Here is a 16,026-nt window from a genome sequence, read left to right as displayed (position 1 = left end):
CTGGCCCCCTGCTCTGGCCCCCTGCTCTGGCCCCCTGCTCTGGTCCCCTTGCTCTGGTCCCCTGCTCTGGTCCCCTGCTCTGGTCCCCTGCTCTGGCCCCCTGCTCTGGCCCCCTGCTCTGGTCCCCTGCTCTGGCCCCCTGCTCTGGTCCCCTTGCTCTGGTCCCCTTGCTCTGGCCCCCTGCTCTGGTCCCCTGCTCTGGCCCCCTGCTCTGGCCCCCTGCTCTGGTCCCCCTGCTCTGGCCCCCTGCTCTGGTCCCCTGCTCTGGTCCCCTGCTCTGGCCCCCTGCTCTGGCCCCCTGCTCTGGCCCCCTGCTCTGGTCCCCTGCTCTGGCCCCCTGCTCTGGTCCCCTGCTCTGGTCCCCTGCTCTGGTCCCCTGCTCTGGTCCCCTGCTCTGGTCCCTTGCTCTGGTCCCCTTGCTCTGGTCCCCTTGCTCTGGTCCCCTTGCTCTGGTCCCCTTGCTCTGGTCCCCTTGCTCTGGTCCCCTTGCTCTGGTCCCCTTGCTCTGGTCCCCTTGCTCTGGTCCCCTTGCTCTGGGCCCCTTGCTCTGGGCCCCTTGCTCTGGGCCCCTGCTCTGGCCCCCTGCTCTGGTCCCCTTGCTCTGGTCCCCTTGCTCTGGCCCCCTGCTCTGGTCCCCTGCTCTGGCCCCCTGCTCTGGCCCCCTGCTCTGGTCCCCTGCTCTGGTCCCCTGCTCTGGTCCCCTTGCTCTGGTCCCCTTGCTCTGGTCCCCTGCTCTGGTCCCCTGCTCTGGTCCCCTGCTCTGGTCCCCTGCTCTGGTCCCCTGCTCTGGTCCCCTGCTCTGGTCCCCTGCTCTGGCCCCCTGCTCTGGCCCCCTGCTCTGGTCCCTTGCTCTGGCCCCCTGCTCTGGCCCCTTGCTCTGGCCCCTTGCTCTGGCCCCTTGCTCTGGCCCCTTGCTCTGGCCCCTTGCTCTGGCCCCTTGCTCTGGCCCCTTGCTCTGGCCCCTTGCTCTGGCCCCTTGCTCTGGCCCCTTGCTCTGGCCCCTTTGAGCTGACTTTGTGTTCCTCACCTCTACTAGTGATTGGCAGTCTTGTCTTTGTCTCCTAAACGGCTCTTTGTTTAGTAGCCCTTCACATGTCCCTAAAACCATGACGAATGGCTCATCTCTAATATAAAGCCCACAGAGTTGCCTGCCATTGGCAGATCGTGACATGTGAGTTCACAGCCATTTTTACCTGACCTAATGATTGGATGAGGGAGTGGAATAAGCAGTGGTGGGCCGTCAGGGCCTGCAAGGCCTTCTCTGCTGGCCTAAACATCATCAGAATATATATATTTTTTAAATATATTTTCCCACAAATATGTATTAAATTATTCCCCAGAGTAAGAGTTATACTCTTCATTTCATAGCTTTCCTCTTGGTTGCACTGCTTCCAGCCCCAGGTTGAGATTTGGAGGGCTGGTCTTTGTTAGATCTTTTATCCAATCATATTCAGCCATCATGTGTTGCCAGGGGTCTAAAATCTGCCCTCAGGCCTTCAGAATCAACAGTGCGGGCGCTTGTCGCTTATAGTGAATGGAAATGAAAATTTAGTGTCAACCAATCAGCTTTAGAGTTGGCTATTGTACGCCTGCTGGCTGGCTCCAGTGTTACAAAGGAGCCAGCTAGCAGGCGTAGTGCGTGCACGTCTTTTGATTGGATTACCAATATTGAGAGGCAGGTCCTATGGAGATCTAGGAAACTGAATTTGATAAACGAATTAATTCGCGTACTACTAAGCTGTTTTTTCAACCCACAATGGCGGAAGGAGGAGAAGATATCGATTATAACGCCATTCTCAAGACGAACTTTTCAAGAAAAGTTAGATATTGTAAGGAGAGGTCGCCCGACGCCACAAAGCCTGTCACAGGCGGGAAAGGGCTTCGTTCGCTCGCCACTTTCAAAGTTTCAACTACGAGCGCTGTCAATGGCTCACAGGCTCCTTGGCTCCGAGAAGCACTGCAAACTGTACTGCTGGGAATGCCTATTATTTGCAAGTGATCGATTTGGTGTTTGGAGCCACACTGGCTTTGCAAACTTGAGTTGTCTAACCAAGGCAGCAACGAGACACCAAAGTACGGCTGGGCACTAACAAGCAATGGTGCTTTTGAAAACTTTTGGGGACACCGGAGTGGATCTACAGCTCAACGAACAAGCGCACAGGGCAACGGAGCTGCACAATGAAAAGGTGAAGGGAAATATTGAAAAGACTCATTGATTGTGTCATGTTTTTGGGTAAACACTGTAATCCTAGACAAAATGCCCTGTCTTAGGTCAGTTAGGATCACTACTTTATTTTAAGAATGTGAAATGTCAGAATAATAGTAGAGTGATTTATTTCAGCTTTTATTTCTTTCATCACATTCCCAGCGGGTCAGAAGTTTACATACACTCAATTAGTATTTGGAAGCATTGCCTTTAAATTGTTTAACTTTGGTCAAATGTTTTGGGTAGCCTTCCACAAGCTTCCTACAATAAGTTGGGTGAATTTTGGCCCATTCCTCCTGACAGAGCTGGTGTAACTGAGTCAGGTTTGTAGGCCTCCTTGCTCGCACACACTTTTTCAGTTCTGCCCACAAAGGCATATAGAATTGAGGTCAGGGCTTTGTGATTGCCACTCCAATACCTTGACTTTGTTGTCCTTAAGCCATTCTGCCACAACTTTGGAAGTATGCTTGGGGTCATTGTCCACTTGGAAGACTCATTTGCGACCAAACTTTAAACTTCCTGACTGATGTCCTGAGATGTTGCTTCAATATATCCACATAATTTTCCTGCCTGATGATGCCATCTGTTTTGTGAAGTGCACCAGTCCCTCCCACAGCAAAGCACCCCCACAACATGATGCTGCCACCCTCGTGCTTCACGGTTGGGATGCTGTTCTTTGGCTTCCAAGCCTCCCCCTTTTCCTCCAAACATAACGATGGTCATTATGGCCAAACAGTTCTATTTTTGTTTCATCAGACCAGAGGACATTTCTCCAATAAGTACAATATTTGTCCCCATGTGCAGTTGCAAACCGTAGTCTGGCTTTTTTATGGCGGTTTTGGAGCAGTGGCTTCCTCCTTGCTGAGCAGCCTTTCAGGTTATGTCGATATAGGGCTCGTTTTACTGTGGATATAGATACTTTTGTACCTGTTTCCTCCAGCATCTTCACAAGGTCCTTTGCTGTTGTTCTGGGATTGATTTGCACCAAAGTACGTTCATCTCTAGGAGACAGAACACGTCTCCTTCCTGAGCGGTATGACGGCTGCGTGGTCCCATGGTGTTTATACTTGCGTACTATTGTTTGTACAGATGAACGTGGCACCTTCAGGCGTTTGGAAATTGCTCCCAAGGATGAACCAGACTTGTGGAGGTCTGCAATTTTTTTTCTGAGGTCTTGGCTGATTTCTTTTGATTTTCCAATGATGTCAAGCAGAGAGGCACTGAGTTTGAAGGTAGGCCTTGAAATAATTCCACAGGTACACCTCCAATTGACTCAAATTATGTCGATTAGCCTATCAGAAGCTTCTAAAGCCATGACATCATTTTCAGGAATTTTCCAAGCTGTTTAAAGGCACACAATAAATTTGTGGAGTGGTGTGTGAGTGTGAGAGAGAGATCTAGCTGAACTGTAACCCTGTCTCACAGCCTGTTCTGACCACTCACTACCATACTAACATATGGTTCTCGTCATCTGAGTAGCCAGAGTGGAGGAGAACTAACTCAACATCTGATCAAGGTGTGTGTGTGTGTGTGTTTGTGTGTGTGTGTGTGTGTGTGTGTCTCACCATCTGAGCCATCAGAGTGGAGGAGAACTCTGAGTTCATTGCGTAGGGAAGAGCTGTCTGAGCTCTGGAACCATACGTGGTCTGGAAACGCTTCTTCACCTCTCCCAGGAAGCTGAACGCACGTGACCGCTCAAAGTCCTGACAGACAGACAGTTAACACAATCAGACACTACAGTCCCAACAGACAGACAATACACACTGCAGTCCTAGCAGACAGACAGACAATACACACTGCAGTCCAGACAGACAATACACACTGCAGTCCTAGCAGACAGACAGACAATACACACTGCAGTCCAGACAGACAATACACACTGCAGTCCAGACAGACAATACACACTGCAGTCCAGACAGACAGACAGTTAACACAGTCAGACACTACAGTCCCAACAGACAGACAATACACACTGCAGTCCTAGCAGACAGACAGTTAACACAGTCAGACACTACAGTCCCAACAGACAGACAGACAATACACACTGCAGTCCTAGCAGACAGACAGTTAACACAGTCAGACACTACAGTCCCAACAGACAGACAGACAATACACACTGCAGTCCTAGCAGACAGACAGACAATACACACTGCAGTCCTAGCAGACAGACAGTTAACACAGTCAGACACTACAGTCCCAACAGACCTGGCAACAGAGGGTAGTGTGTACGGCCCAGTACGCACTAGGTCCAAGATTCCTGTCATCCAGGACCTCTATACCAGGCGGTGTCAGAGGACGACCCTAAAAAATGTCAAGGACTCCAGCCACCCTAGTCATAGACTGTTCTCTCTGCTACCGCACGGCAAACGGTACCGGAGTGCCAAGTCCAGGTCCAAGAGGCTTCTAAACAACTTCTACCCCCAAGCCATAAGTCTCCTGAACATCTAATCAAATGGCTACCCAGACTATTTACACTGCTGCTTCTCTCTGTTTATTATCTATGCATAGTCACTTTAACTCTACCTACATGTACATATTACCTCAATTACCTCCACTAACCGCTGCCCCCGCACATTGACTCTGTACCGGTGCCCCCTGTATATAGCCTCCACATTGACTCTGTACCGTAATACCCTGTATATAGCCTCCACATTGACTCTGTACCGGTACCACCTGTATATAGCCTCCACATTGACTCTGTACCGGTACCCCCTGTATATAGCCTCCACATTAACTCTGTACCGGTACCCCCTGTATATAGCCTCCACATTGACTCTGTACCGGTACCCCCTGTATATAGCCTCCACATTGACTCTGTACCGGTACCCCCTGTATATAGCCTCCACATTGACTCTGTACCGGTACCCCCTGTATATAGCCTCCACATTAACTCTGTACCGGTACCCCCTGTATATAGCCTCCACATTGACTCTGTACTGGTACCCCCTGTATATAACCTCCACATTGACTCTGTACCGGTACCCCCTGTATATAGCCTCCACATTGACTCTGTACCGGTACCCCCTGTATATAGCCTCCACATTGACTCTGTACCGGTACCCCCTGTATATAGCTTACACATTGACTCTGTACCGGTGCCCCCTGTATATAGCCTCTACATTGACTCTGTACCGGTACCCCCTGTATATAGCCTCCACATTGACTCTGTACCGGTACCCCCTGTATATAGCCTCCACATTGACTCTGTACCGTAACACCCTGTATATAGCCTCCACATTGACTCTGTACCGGTACCCTCTGTATATAGCCTCCACATTGTACTGGTACCCCCTGTATATAGCCTCCACATTGACTCTGTACCTGTACCCCCCTGTATATAGTCTCCACATTGACTCTGTACCGTAACACCCTGTATATAGCCTCCACATTGTACTGGTACCCCCTGTATATAGCCTCCACATTGACTCTGTACCTGTACCCCCCTGTATATAGCCTCCACATTGTACCGTAACACCCTGTATATAGCCTCCACATTGACTCTGTACCGGTACCCTCTGTATATAGCCTCCACATTGACTCTGTACCGGTACCCCCTGTATATAGCCTCCACATTGTACCGTAACACCCTGTATATAGCCTCCACATTGACTATGTACCGTAACACCCTGTATATAGTCTCCACATTGACTTTGTACCGTAACACCCTGTATATAGCCTCCGCATTGACTCTGTACCGGTACCCCCTGTATATAGCCTCCACATTGTACCGGTACCCCCTGTATATAGCCTCCACATTGACTCTGTACCGTAACACCCTGTATATAGCCTCCACATTGACTCTGTACCGTAACACCCTGTATATAGACTCTACCGTAATACCATGTATATAGCCTCCACATTGACTCTGTACCGTAACACCCTGTATATAGCCTCCACATTGACTCTGTACCGTAACACCCTGTATATAGCCTCCACATTGACTCTGTACCGGTACCCCCTGTATATAGCCTCCACATTGACTCTGTACCGGTACCCCCTGTATATAGCCTCCACATTGACTCTGTACCGGTACCCCCTGTATATAGCCTCCACATTGACTCTGTACCGCTACCCCCTGTATATCGCCTCCACATTGACTCTGTACTGGTACCCCCTGTATATAGCCTCCACATTGACTCTGTACCGGTACCCCCTGTATATAGCCTCCACATTGACTCTGTACCGTAACCCCCTGTATATAGCCTCCACATTGACTCTGTACCGTAACCCCCTGTATATAGCCTCCACATTGACTCTGTACCGTAATACCCTGTATATAGCCTCCACATTGACTCTGTACCGGTGCCCCCTGTATATAGCCTCCACATTGACTCGGTACCGGTACCCCCTGTATATAGCCTCCACATTGACTCTGTACCGGTACCCCCTGTATATAGCCTCCACATTGACTCTGTACCGGTACCCCCTGTATATAGCTTACACATTGACTCTGTACCGGTGCCCCCTGTATATAGCCTCTACATTGACTCTGTACCGGTACCCCCTGTATATAGCCTCCACATTGACTCTGTACCGGTACCCCCTGTATATATCCTCCACATTGACTCTGTACCGGTACCCCCTGTATATAGCCTCCACATTGACTCTGTACCGGTACCCCCTGTATATAGCCTCCACATTGACTCTGTACCGTAACACCCTGTATATAGCCTCCACATTGACTCTGTACCGGTACCCTCTGTATATAGCCTCCACATTGTACTGGTACCCCCTGTATATAGCCTCCACATTGACTCTGTACCGGTACCCCCTGTATATAGCCTCCACATTGACTCTGTACCGGTACCCCCTGTATATAGCCTCCACATTGACTCTGTACCGTAACCCCCTGTATATAGCCTCCACATTGACTCTGTACCGTAACCCCCTGTATATAGCCTCCACATTGACTCTGTACCGTAATACCCTGTATATAGCCTCCACATTGACTCTGTACCGGTACCCCCTGTATATAGCCTCCACATTGACTCTGTACCGGTGCCCCCTGTATATAGCCTCCACATTGACTCTGTACCGGTACCCCCTGTATATAGCCTCCACATTGACTCTGTACCGGTACCCCCTGTATATAGCCTCCACATTGACTCTGTACCGGTACCCCCTGTATATAGCTTACACATTGACTCTGTACCGGTACCCCCTGTATATAGCCTCCACATTGACTCTGTACCGGTACCCCCTGTATATATCCTCCACATTGACTCTGTACCGGTACCCCCTGTATATAGCCTCCACATTGACTCTGTACCGTAACACCCTGTATATAGCCTCCACATTGACTCTGTACCTGTACCCCCCTGTATATAGTCTCCACATTGACTCTGTACCGTAACACCCTGTATATAGTCTCCACATTGACTATGTACCCCCTGTATATAGCCTCCACATTGACTCTGTACCTGTACCCCCCTGTATATAGCCTCCACATTGACTCTGTACCGTAACACCCTGTATATAGCCTCCACATTGTACTGGTACCCCCTGTATATAGCCTCCACATTGACTCTGTACCTGTACCCCCCTGTATATAGCCTCCACATTGACTCTGTACCGTAACACCCTGTATATAGCCTCCACATTGACTCTGTACCGGTACCCTCTGTATATAGCCTCCACATTGACTCTGTACCGGTACCCCCTGTATATAGCCTCCACATTGTACCGTAACACCCTGTATATAGCCTCCACATTGACTATGTACCGTAACACCCTGTATATAGTCTCCACATTGACTTTGTACCGTAACACCCTGTATATAGCCTCCGCATTGACTCTGTACCTGTACCCCCCTGTATATAGCCTCCACATTGACTCAGTACCGGTACCCCCTGTATATAGCCTCCACATTGTACCGGTACCCCCTGTATATAGCCTCCACATTGACTCTGTACCGTAACACCCTGTATATAGCCTCCACATTGACTCTGTACCGTAACACCCTGTATATAGACTCTACCGTAATACCATGTATATAGCCTCCACATTGACTCTGTACCGTAACACCCTGTATATAGCCTCCACATTGACTCTGTACCGGTACCCCCTGTATATAGCCTCCACATAAACTCTGTACCGGTACCCCCTGTATATAGCCTCCACATTGACTCTGTACCATAACACCCTGTATATAGCCTCCACATTGACTATGTACCATAACACCCTGTATATAGCCTCCACATTGACTCTGTACCGGTACCGCCTGTATATAGCCTCCACATTGACTCTGTACCGGTACCCCCTGTATATAGCCTCCACATTGACTCTGTACTGGTACCCCCTGTATATAGCCTCCACATTGACTCTGTACCGGTACCCCCTGTATATAGCCTCCACATTGACTCTGTACCGTAACCCCCTGTATATAGCCTCCACATTGTACCGTAATACCCTGTATATAGCCTCCACATTGACTCTGTACCGGTACCCCCTGTATATAGCCTCCACATTAACTCGGTACCGGTACCCCCTGTATATAGCCTCCACATTGACTCTGTACCGGTACCCCCTGTATATAGCCTCCACATTGACTCTGTACCGGTACCCCCTGTATATAGCTTACACATTGACTCTGTACCGGTGCCCCCTGTATATAGCCTCTACATTGACTCTGTACCGGTACCCCCTGTATATAGCCTCCACATTGACTCTGTACCTGTACCCCCCTGTATATAGCCTCCACATTGACTCTGTACCGTAACACCCTGTATATAGCCTCCACATTGACTCTGTACCGGTACCCTCTGTATATAGCCTCCACATTGACTCTGTACCGGTACCCCCTGTATATAGCCTCCACATTGTACCGTAACACCCTGTATATAGCCTCCACATTGACTATGTACCGTAACACCCTGTATATAGTCTCCACATTGACTTTGTACCGTAACACCCTGTATATAGCCTCCGCATTGACTCTGTACCTGTACCCCCCTGTATATAGCCTCCACATTGACTCAGTACCGGTACCCCCTGTATATAGCCTCCACATTGTACCGGTACCCCCTGTATAAAGCCTCCACATTGTACCGGTACCCCCTGTATATAGCCTCCACATTGACTCTGTACCGGTACCCCCTGTATATAGCCTCCACATTGACTCTGTACCGGTACCACCTGTATATAGCCTCCACATTGACTCTGTACCGGTACCCCCTGTATATAGCCTCCACATTGACTCTGTACCGGTACCCCCTGTATATAGCCTCCACATTGACTCTGTACCGGTACCCCCTGTATATAGCCTCCACATTAACTCTGTACCGTAACACCCTGTATATAGCCTCCACTTTGACTCAGTGATACTAGAGCGTTTCTTCTTTCCTCTCAACTGTTACCATGCAACACACAGGATTGGAAATTATAGATAATTACCTTGATGGAAGTTTCAACCTATCTGCAATATTAAGGCTGATCTACCCCCCAAATTAAAATAAAAAATTAATTTGAAAAAAAAAAAAAAACTCACCCTGACCCTCCGTAAAGGCCTCCGCCCTGACCCTCCGTAAAGGCCTCCGCCCTGACCCTCCGTAAAGGCCTCCGCCCTGACCCTCCGTAAAGGCCTCCGCCCTGACCCTCCGTAAAGGCCTCCGCCCTGACCCTCCGTAAAGGCCTCCGCCCTGACCCTCCGTAAAGGACTCCACCCTGACCCTCCGTAAAGGACTCCTGTTTCTGTATGATAGGTTGGATAAAGGAATAAAGACAGACACCAATGTCAAGTTCAACAGCCTTGTTAAAGCATTGTACAAATCCCTACGCGTGGAGTCTGGGGAACAGTCCATCTAGTCGATTACCTATCAACTAGACTCCGTAACATCATCCTTTTCAATAGAAAGTGCAAACATAACGGCATAATATTGAGTTCTTAACAGTCAAGTCATAACAATTGAAAAGCATGACATTTTCTTTTTACTTTAGTTGTCATCTTCCTTTTTTTTCTTTTTTTTTCTTTTTTTAATTAACAGACAACAAGTTAAGTCTCTTGCTTACAGAGTAAGCCTGTCCGGTGGCTTGCACAGCCGACCCACCCGTGAGTAAGTATTGGCTCTGACAGGTGTAGGATTAGGGCCACGAGCTGGAGAGTTTGGTGGGGTAGAAGCCTCACCTTCAGTTGGCTCATGTCTCAATTCTGCACCCCTTCCCCTTAGGCCTGGACTGTGATCCAGCTCATCTAGGTGAGTGTATGGCATGTTCTGGTTTGTCTGCTCTGCTACGCGCAGATCCACCCGATTGCGACGATAGAGGGAGCCACCAACATCCACCAGGTAAGAACGTGGTGCAACTCTCTGTAGGCATGTGCCCAGCCTCCAAAGTCCTGTGTGGTCTCCCGGCAGCGGTTTCATCCTTATAGTTTCACCCACCTCCAGCTCTGGTAGGTCTCGAGCAGTCCGGTCGTAGAAGCACTTAGCGAGCTGCTTTCTGTGACGCAGTTTGTCCGTGACGCCAACCATGACGCAGGGCTCAAGTAGCTTGTTAGCTACGGGGATAGTAGTCTTCAGACGTCTGGACAGAAGGCGTTGTGCTGGGCTGCTGTCCATGTTTTCGGTGGGTGTGTTCCTCCACTGTAAGATCGCTTTCCATGGGTCGTTGCTGTCGCGCAAGGCCCTGCTTAACAGGTTTTTTGCAATCTTGACAGCTGATTCTGCCTTGCCATTTGCTTTTGGGTGTCTTGGAGAGGAGGTCACGTGGTCAAACTCCCATTCTGAGGCGAAACGCTTGAACTGTGCAGTGAATTGTGGGCCATTGTCCGTGATTACCTTGTCAGGCTGACCTTGCCTTGCAAACTGCGCCTTGCAGCGCTTTATGACCGTCTCTGCAGACAAGTCAGGGAGCAGTTCAATTTCCCAAAAGTCAGAGTAATGATCAACGATGAGAAGATAGTCCTTTTGTCTGTGGCTGAATAAGTCCATGCTGATGATTTGCCAGGCCCTTGTGGGCAGTTCGTGTGACATCATGGTTTCCTTTTGCTGTTCATGAGCGTACTCGTTGCATGTGGTACAGTTGCTGACAAAGTCTTTAATTTCTGCTTGCATGTTTGGCCAGTATAATGTTTCACGAGCCTGGCGGTAGCATGCGTCACCTCCAACGTGACTGGAATGTATGCGGGTAAGCATCTCTGGACGTAGTGATTGGGGAATAATGACCTTCTGACCTCTGAACAAGACGCCATTTTGCACACTGATCTCATCTCGAAAGGTCCAGTATTCTCTCACTGTGAAAGGTGTCTCCTCTTTCAGATATGGCCAACCTGCGAGAGCCATGGACTTCAGTGACAGGCAGTGCCTCTACCTGTACATTGTGCTGTTGCCCTGCTCAGTGTGTCGCTGATGTACATCTCTGGTCCTGGCTTGTAAATGACCTTCAGGCTGTAGTTTTGCAGAGTCAGGAGCATGCTTTGAAGCCTCTTGGGCGCATTGAGGAGAGGTTTACTGAATATGGCAATGAGTGGTTTGTGGTCAGTTTCAGCGGTGACCAGCTCTCGACCATATAAGTAGTGATGGAATCGCTGGCAGGAGAAGACGATGCTGAGGCACTCTTTCTCAATTTGTGCATAGTTTTGTTCGGTGGGGGTGAGCGCTCTCGAGGCAAACACAACGGGCTGGCCTTCCTGTATAAGGCAGCATCCAAGTCCCCTTTGGCTAGAGTCGCTGTGGATTGTGACAGGCTTCGTGACGTCGTAGTAGCGCAACACTGGCATGGATGAAGCCAGAGATGATCTCATCTCCTGCACTGCGGCCTCGTGCTTGGGTAGCCAGTGCCACGGTGTGTCTTTGTCCAGCAACCGGCGCAGAGGCTCACAGACTGCTGATAGGTGTGGCATGAACTTTGCAAGATAGTTTGCAAAGCCGATGAGACGCTGTACTCCTTTTGCATCAGACGGGTTTGGCATGTCGAGGATCGCTTGGACCTTGTCTGGGTCCGGCTTCAGGCCTTTTGCCGAGAGAATGTGGCCATGGAAGTGGACGTCTTTCACCTTGAACTGCACCTTCTTCAGGCCAAGACGAAGCGTAACTGATCGGCAGCGCTCCATCAGTGCCAGGAGCTTCACATCGTGGTCGCGTTCTGCTTCTTCGTCTGTTTCACCACAGCCTACGATCAGGATATCATCGGCGATGGGTTCAATGCCCTTGAGCCCAGCCAGTAACTCGTGCTGCTTGCGTTGGTATACCTCAGGCGCCACTGAGACACCAAACGGGAGCTTGAGCCAGCGTTTCCGACCCCAGGGGGTCCAGAAGGTAGTCATGAAGCTACCTTCTTCGTCCAGCTTGCATTGAAGGAATGCATCTCGGGCATCCACCAAGGTGAAAATCCTGGCCTTGGGAAGCTTATAGAGGACATCCTCTAGTGTCGGCATGATGTAGTGGGATCGTTTCAGTGCTTGGTTCAGATGCTTTGGGTCGATGCAGACCCTCAGCTTCTCTGGTTTTTTCACTATGACCATATTGCTGATCCAGTCAGTTGGTTCAGTCACAGATGTCATGTGGCCATCGGCCTCATACTTGTCCAGCTGGGCCTTCACAGCCACTTTCATTGCAATGGGCACATTGCGAGGAGCACACTGGACTGGAGTGATGCTCTCATCCACTTCAAAGTGTACCTCCCCGGGCACTGATTCAACGGGCATGTTGAATACATCGTCATATCTGCTGAGTAGTTGTTCTTTGGACAGGGGTCCATGCTGGACATGATCCACAATGTGCAGGTCATTTGGTACAGTGAACTGCATCAGTCCCAGGCGTTCGCATGTAGAGCCTGAGAGGAGAGGATTTTGACTGGTTTTCACAATCTCAAACTCCAGCTTGTGTTTGCGTCCCCGAATAACACATTCGGTCTCAAAGGTGCCCATAGAGCTCATTAGTTCTCCTGAGTACAGCTTTAGTCTAGTATCGCTGGGCAATAGATGTGTGTCAGGTGCCAGATTGATTTTGTCTTTGTAGCTCATTACGTTGCATGTAGCACCCGAATCCAGTTGACATTGTTGTTGCTTGTTGTGTAATCGTAGTGTCACAAACCATTTCTTCCCTCTTGAATGTACAGCCCCAATGGATTCATGCATGTAAATGTCACTTTCACTGTTCAGCTCTGAACATTGAGTAACATCATCAACACAGTGAATCTTGCCCTCACTCACCCTTCTTTTGCTTTTGAGACACACTTTTGCAAAGTGATTATTAGTTCCACAAGCTCTGCATGGTTTTCCATAGGCAGGGCAGTGCTCTATGCCACGTGTGTGTGTATTCCCACAGTATTTACATGCTACGGGGCTCTCTGTGTTCACCGTTCGTGGTGAATTACTCTGCCTCGATTGGTTTTGTCTGAATGTCTGCCTAGCAACAGCGTGAACAGTATCAACGTCGGAGCGTGGGGTTTCGATTTCCATTGCTCTCATTCTCATGTCAGTGACTTCAGCAGTGCGGCACATTTCGATGGCAGTTACTAATGTTAAGCCTCTCTCTCTCAGTAGACGCCGGCGCGTATTCTCATTTGCAATTCCCAGTACTATTTTGTCACGAATCAATTCATCTTTCAATCCCCCGTATTCACAAGTGGCGGATTTCTCTCTCAAACGGGTTACAAAGTTGTGTACTGACTCACCCTCTTCCTGTTTGCAGCCTCCGAAAACGAACCGCTCGTAAATGACGTTTCTGGCGGGTTTGAAGTAATTCTCCAATGCATCCAATATAGCCTTTGCATCACACTGTTGTCGTGCCGTGAGGGTGAGATTGTGCCGGTAGATATGCCTGCATTCGCTGCCCATTAAACTCCTCAGAGTTGCCGCTTGTACCTCGTTGGGTTTCTCATGTAGACCGGTCGCCAGCGCATAGTCCTCGAATTCATTCCTGAAGTTGTCCCAATTAGTATTCCAGTCCCCTGTGAGAACCATGTGATTTGGTGGCGGAATGTTCGCTGCCATAGCAATGGAATAGGAGATGTCTTTGCCTTCAGTCATGGAGGTAGGTAGTGATGCTAGCTAGCCAGCTAACAACGAGTTGATCAGTGTTGTGAGTAGGAACCGGCGTGTGTTCGCATATGAAACGTAACTGCGCCTATACTGTACTTAGCTACAAAATTAACAAACGTGTGTTTTCCGAGCCACTTCTGATACCATGTTTCTGTATGATAGGTTGGATAAAGGAATAAAGACAGACACCAATGTCAAGTTCAACAGCCTTGTTAAGCATTGTACAAATCCCTACGCGTGGAGTCTGGGGAACAGTCCAGCTAGTCGATTACCTATCAACTAGACTCCGTAACAACTCCACCCTGACCCTCTGTAAAGGACTCCGCCCTGACCCTCTGTAAAGGACTCCGCCCTGACCCTCTGTAAAGGACTCCGCCCTGACCCTCTGTAAAGGACTCCGCCCTGACCCTCCGTAAAGGACTCCGCCCTGACCCTCTGTAAAGGACTCCGCCCTGACCCTCCGTAAAGGACTCCGCCCTGACCCTCCGTAAAGGACTCCGCCCTGACCCTCCGTAAAGGACTCCGCCCTGACCCTCCGTAAAGGACTCCGCCCTGACCCTCTCTAAAGGACTCCACCCTATCATGCTAATTAGATGTTTACGGGTGTGTGGACATCAACTCTAGGGGGTTGACACAGTTGTAAAAAAATATATCCTTCAGCACACCCATATAGAATGGCAGGTTAATCAGATACATTTAGCTTTGTAAACCAAAGAACACTATATACTCTGTCTCTCACACACACATGAAAACTAAAGCCTGTATACTCACATCATCAGTGATACAGAGGTAAATGATTCTGTCATGGCAGATGTAGTGGAAGAGATAGCTGAAGGAGAAGACAAGATACTCAGTCAGATACTCAGTCAGATTTGATCTTCACGGTCACACGAACATACATACAGTACAAGTAGAACAGGACTATCCAACTCCAGGTGGATATGTGTGTGGCTGTCTGAGTGTTAACCCTACCTGCCATGGCTGTAGGTGAGCTTGTTGTTCTCGGATGGTATCTTAGCTAGGATCTGTTCTGTCACCTCCAGGAAATTACCGCCACACCACGCATGCTTCGCCAGGACGGTACTGCCGCGGGCAACCACTGCAAACAGAATCGCCATGGTTGTGGACACGGTCGGGGAGGACAGCTGGTCAGGGATTCACTGAGATAGATGGAGGGATGGGTGGAGGGAGGAGAACAGTTATGAGGAGGGAGAGGGATAGAGAGATGGTGGGTTAACGTGTTTTCGCCACTAAACTAGTGGCAAGGTAGGCAACGAATTGCAGACAAGTCTACAACAACACTGACATGTTGCTAACTAGCTAACTAACGTTAGCTAACCCAATGCACTAGCTAGCCGTTTGCCTGCCTGCCGGACATCGGGTAACATGAGCAAGAGATTCACCACCGTAGCTAACTTTACCATTGTCGCTCTGAATAAAACGAAAGTAGCTAGCTAAGTATGTTGATGGCTGGTTAGCATAAATTACAACAATGACGTTAACAAAGACTGCCGTATGCATCCTGGGTACCTAAGGTTGCGATCATCATGACAAATCAGAGTTAGCAATAATACGACAATATAAATGGTTTTGTTAGCAGTAATATACTATAACACATAATGATGCATACCTGCGATGCTCAGCAGTCTTCAAAACGATGTATTTTCAACATTAAAACAACTGTTACGTTAATCCTCTCGACTGACTTCTGTTTTCCCAGACCCTTCATCAGAAGCTTTATCTGGTTCCACCTAGGGAAATGTGGTTTTTTGCTTCCTTAAGATGAATATGCATGCGTAATTTTGAACTACACTTCTTGGTGTACAGCTACTTCCTGGTT

The 16,026-nt window shown here is 49.2% G+C and overlaps 1 protein-coding gene across 1 annotated transcript in view; it reads right to left on the bottom strand.

Annotated features, from left to right (window-relative positions):
- The window catches only part of sybl1 (synaptobrevin-like 1), a 21,604-nt gene extending 5,597 nt beyond the window's left edge, over nucleotides 1–16,007 (bottom strand). The window contains exons 1-4 of the mRNA XM_038982323.1: nucleotides 15,817–16,007; nucleotides 15,159–15,346; nucleotides 14,958–15,015; nucleotides 3,772–3,909 (exon numbers count right to left, since the gene is read on the bottom strand). Coding sequence (XP_038838251.1) covers nucleotides 3,772–3,909; nucleotides 14,958–15,015; nucleotides 15,159–15,304 — 342 coding nt within the window. The 5' untranslated portion in view covers nucleotides 15,305–15,346; nucleotides 15,817–16,007. The remainder of the gene's footprint in view (nucleotides 1–3,771; nucleotides 3,910–14,957; nucleotides 15,016–15,158; nucleotides 15,347–15,816) is intronic.
- Between the last annotated feature and the right edge of the window lie 19 nt (nucleotides 16,008–16,026).

The sequence above is a fragment of the Salvelinus namaycush genome, unplaced genomic scaffold (assembly GCF_016432855.1).
Source record: "Salvelinus namaycush isolate Seneca unplaced genomic scaffold, SaNama_1.0 Scaffold1118, whole genome shotgun sequence".
Classification (NCBI taxonomy): Eukaryota; Metazoa; Chordata; class Actinopteri; order Salmoniformes; family Salmonidae; genus Salvelinus; species Salvelinus namaycush.
Note: the sequence above shows the minus strand (reverse complement) of the source record. Positions and strands in the feature narration are given on the sequence as shown.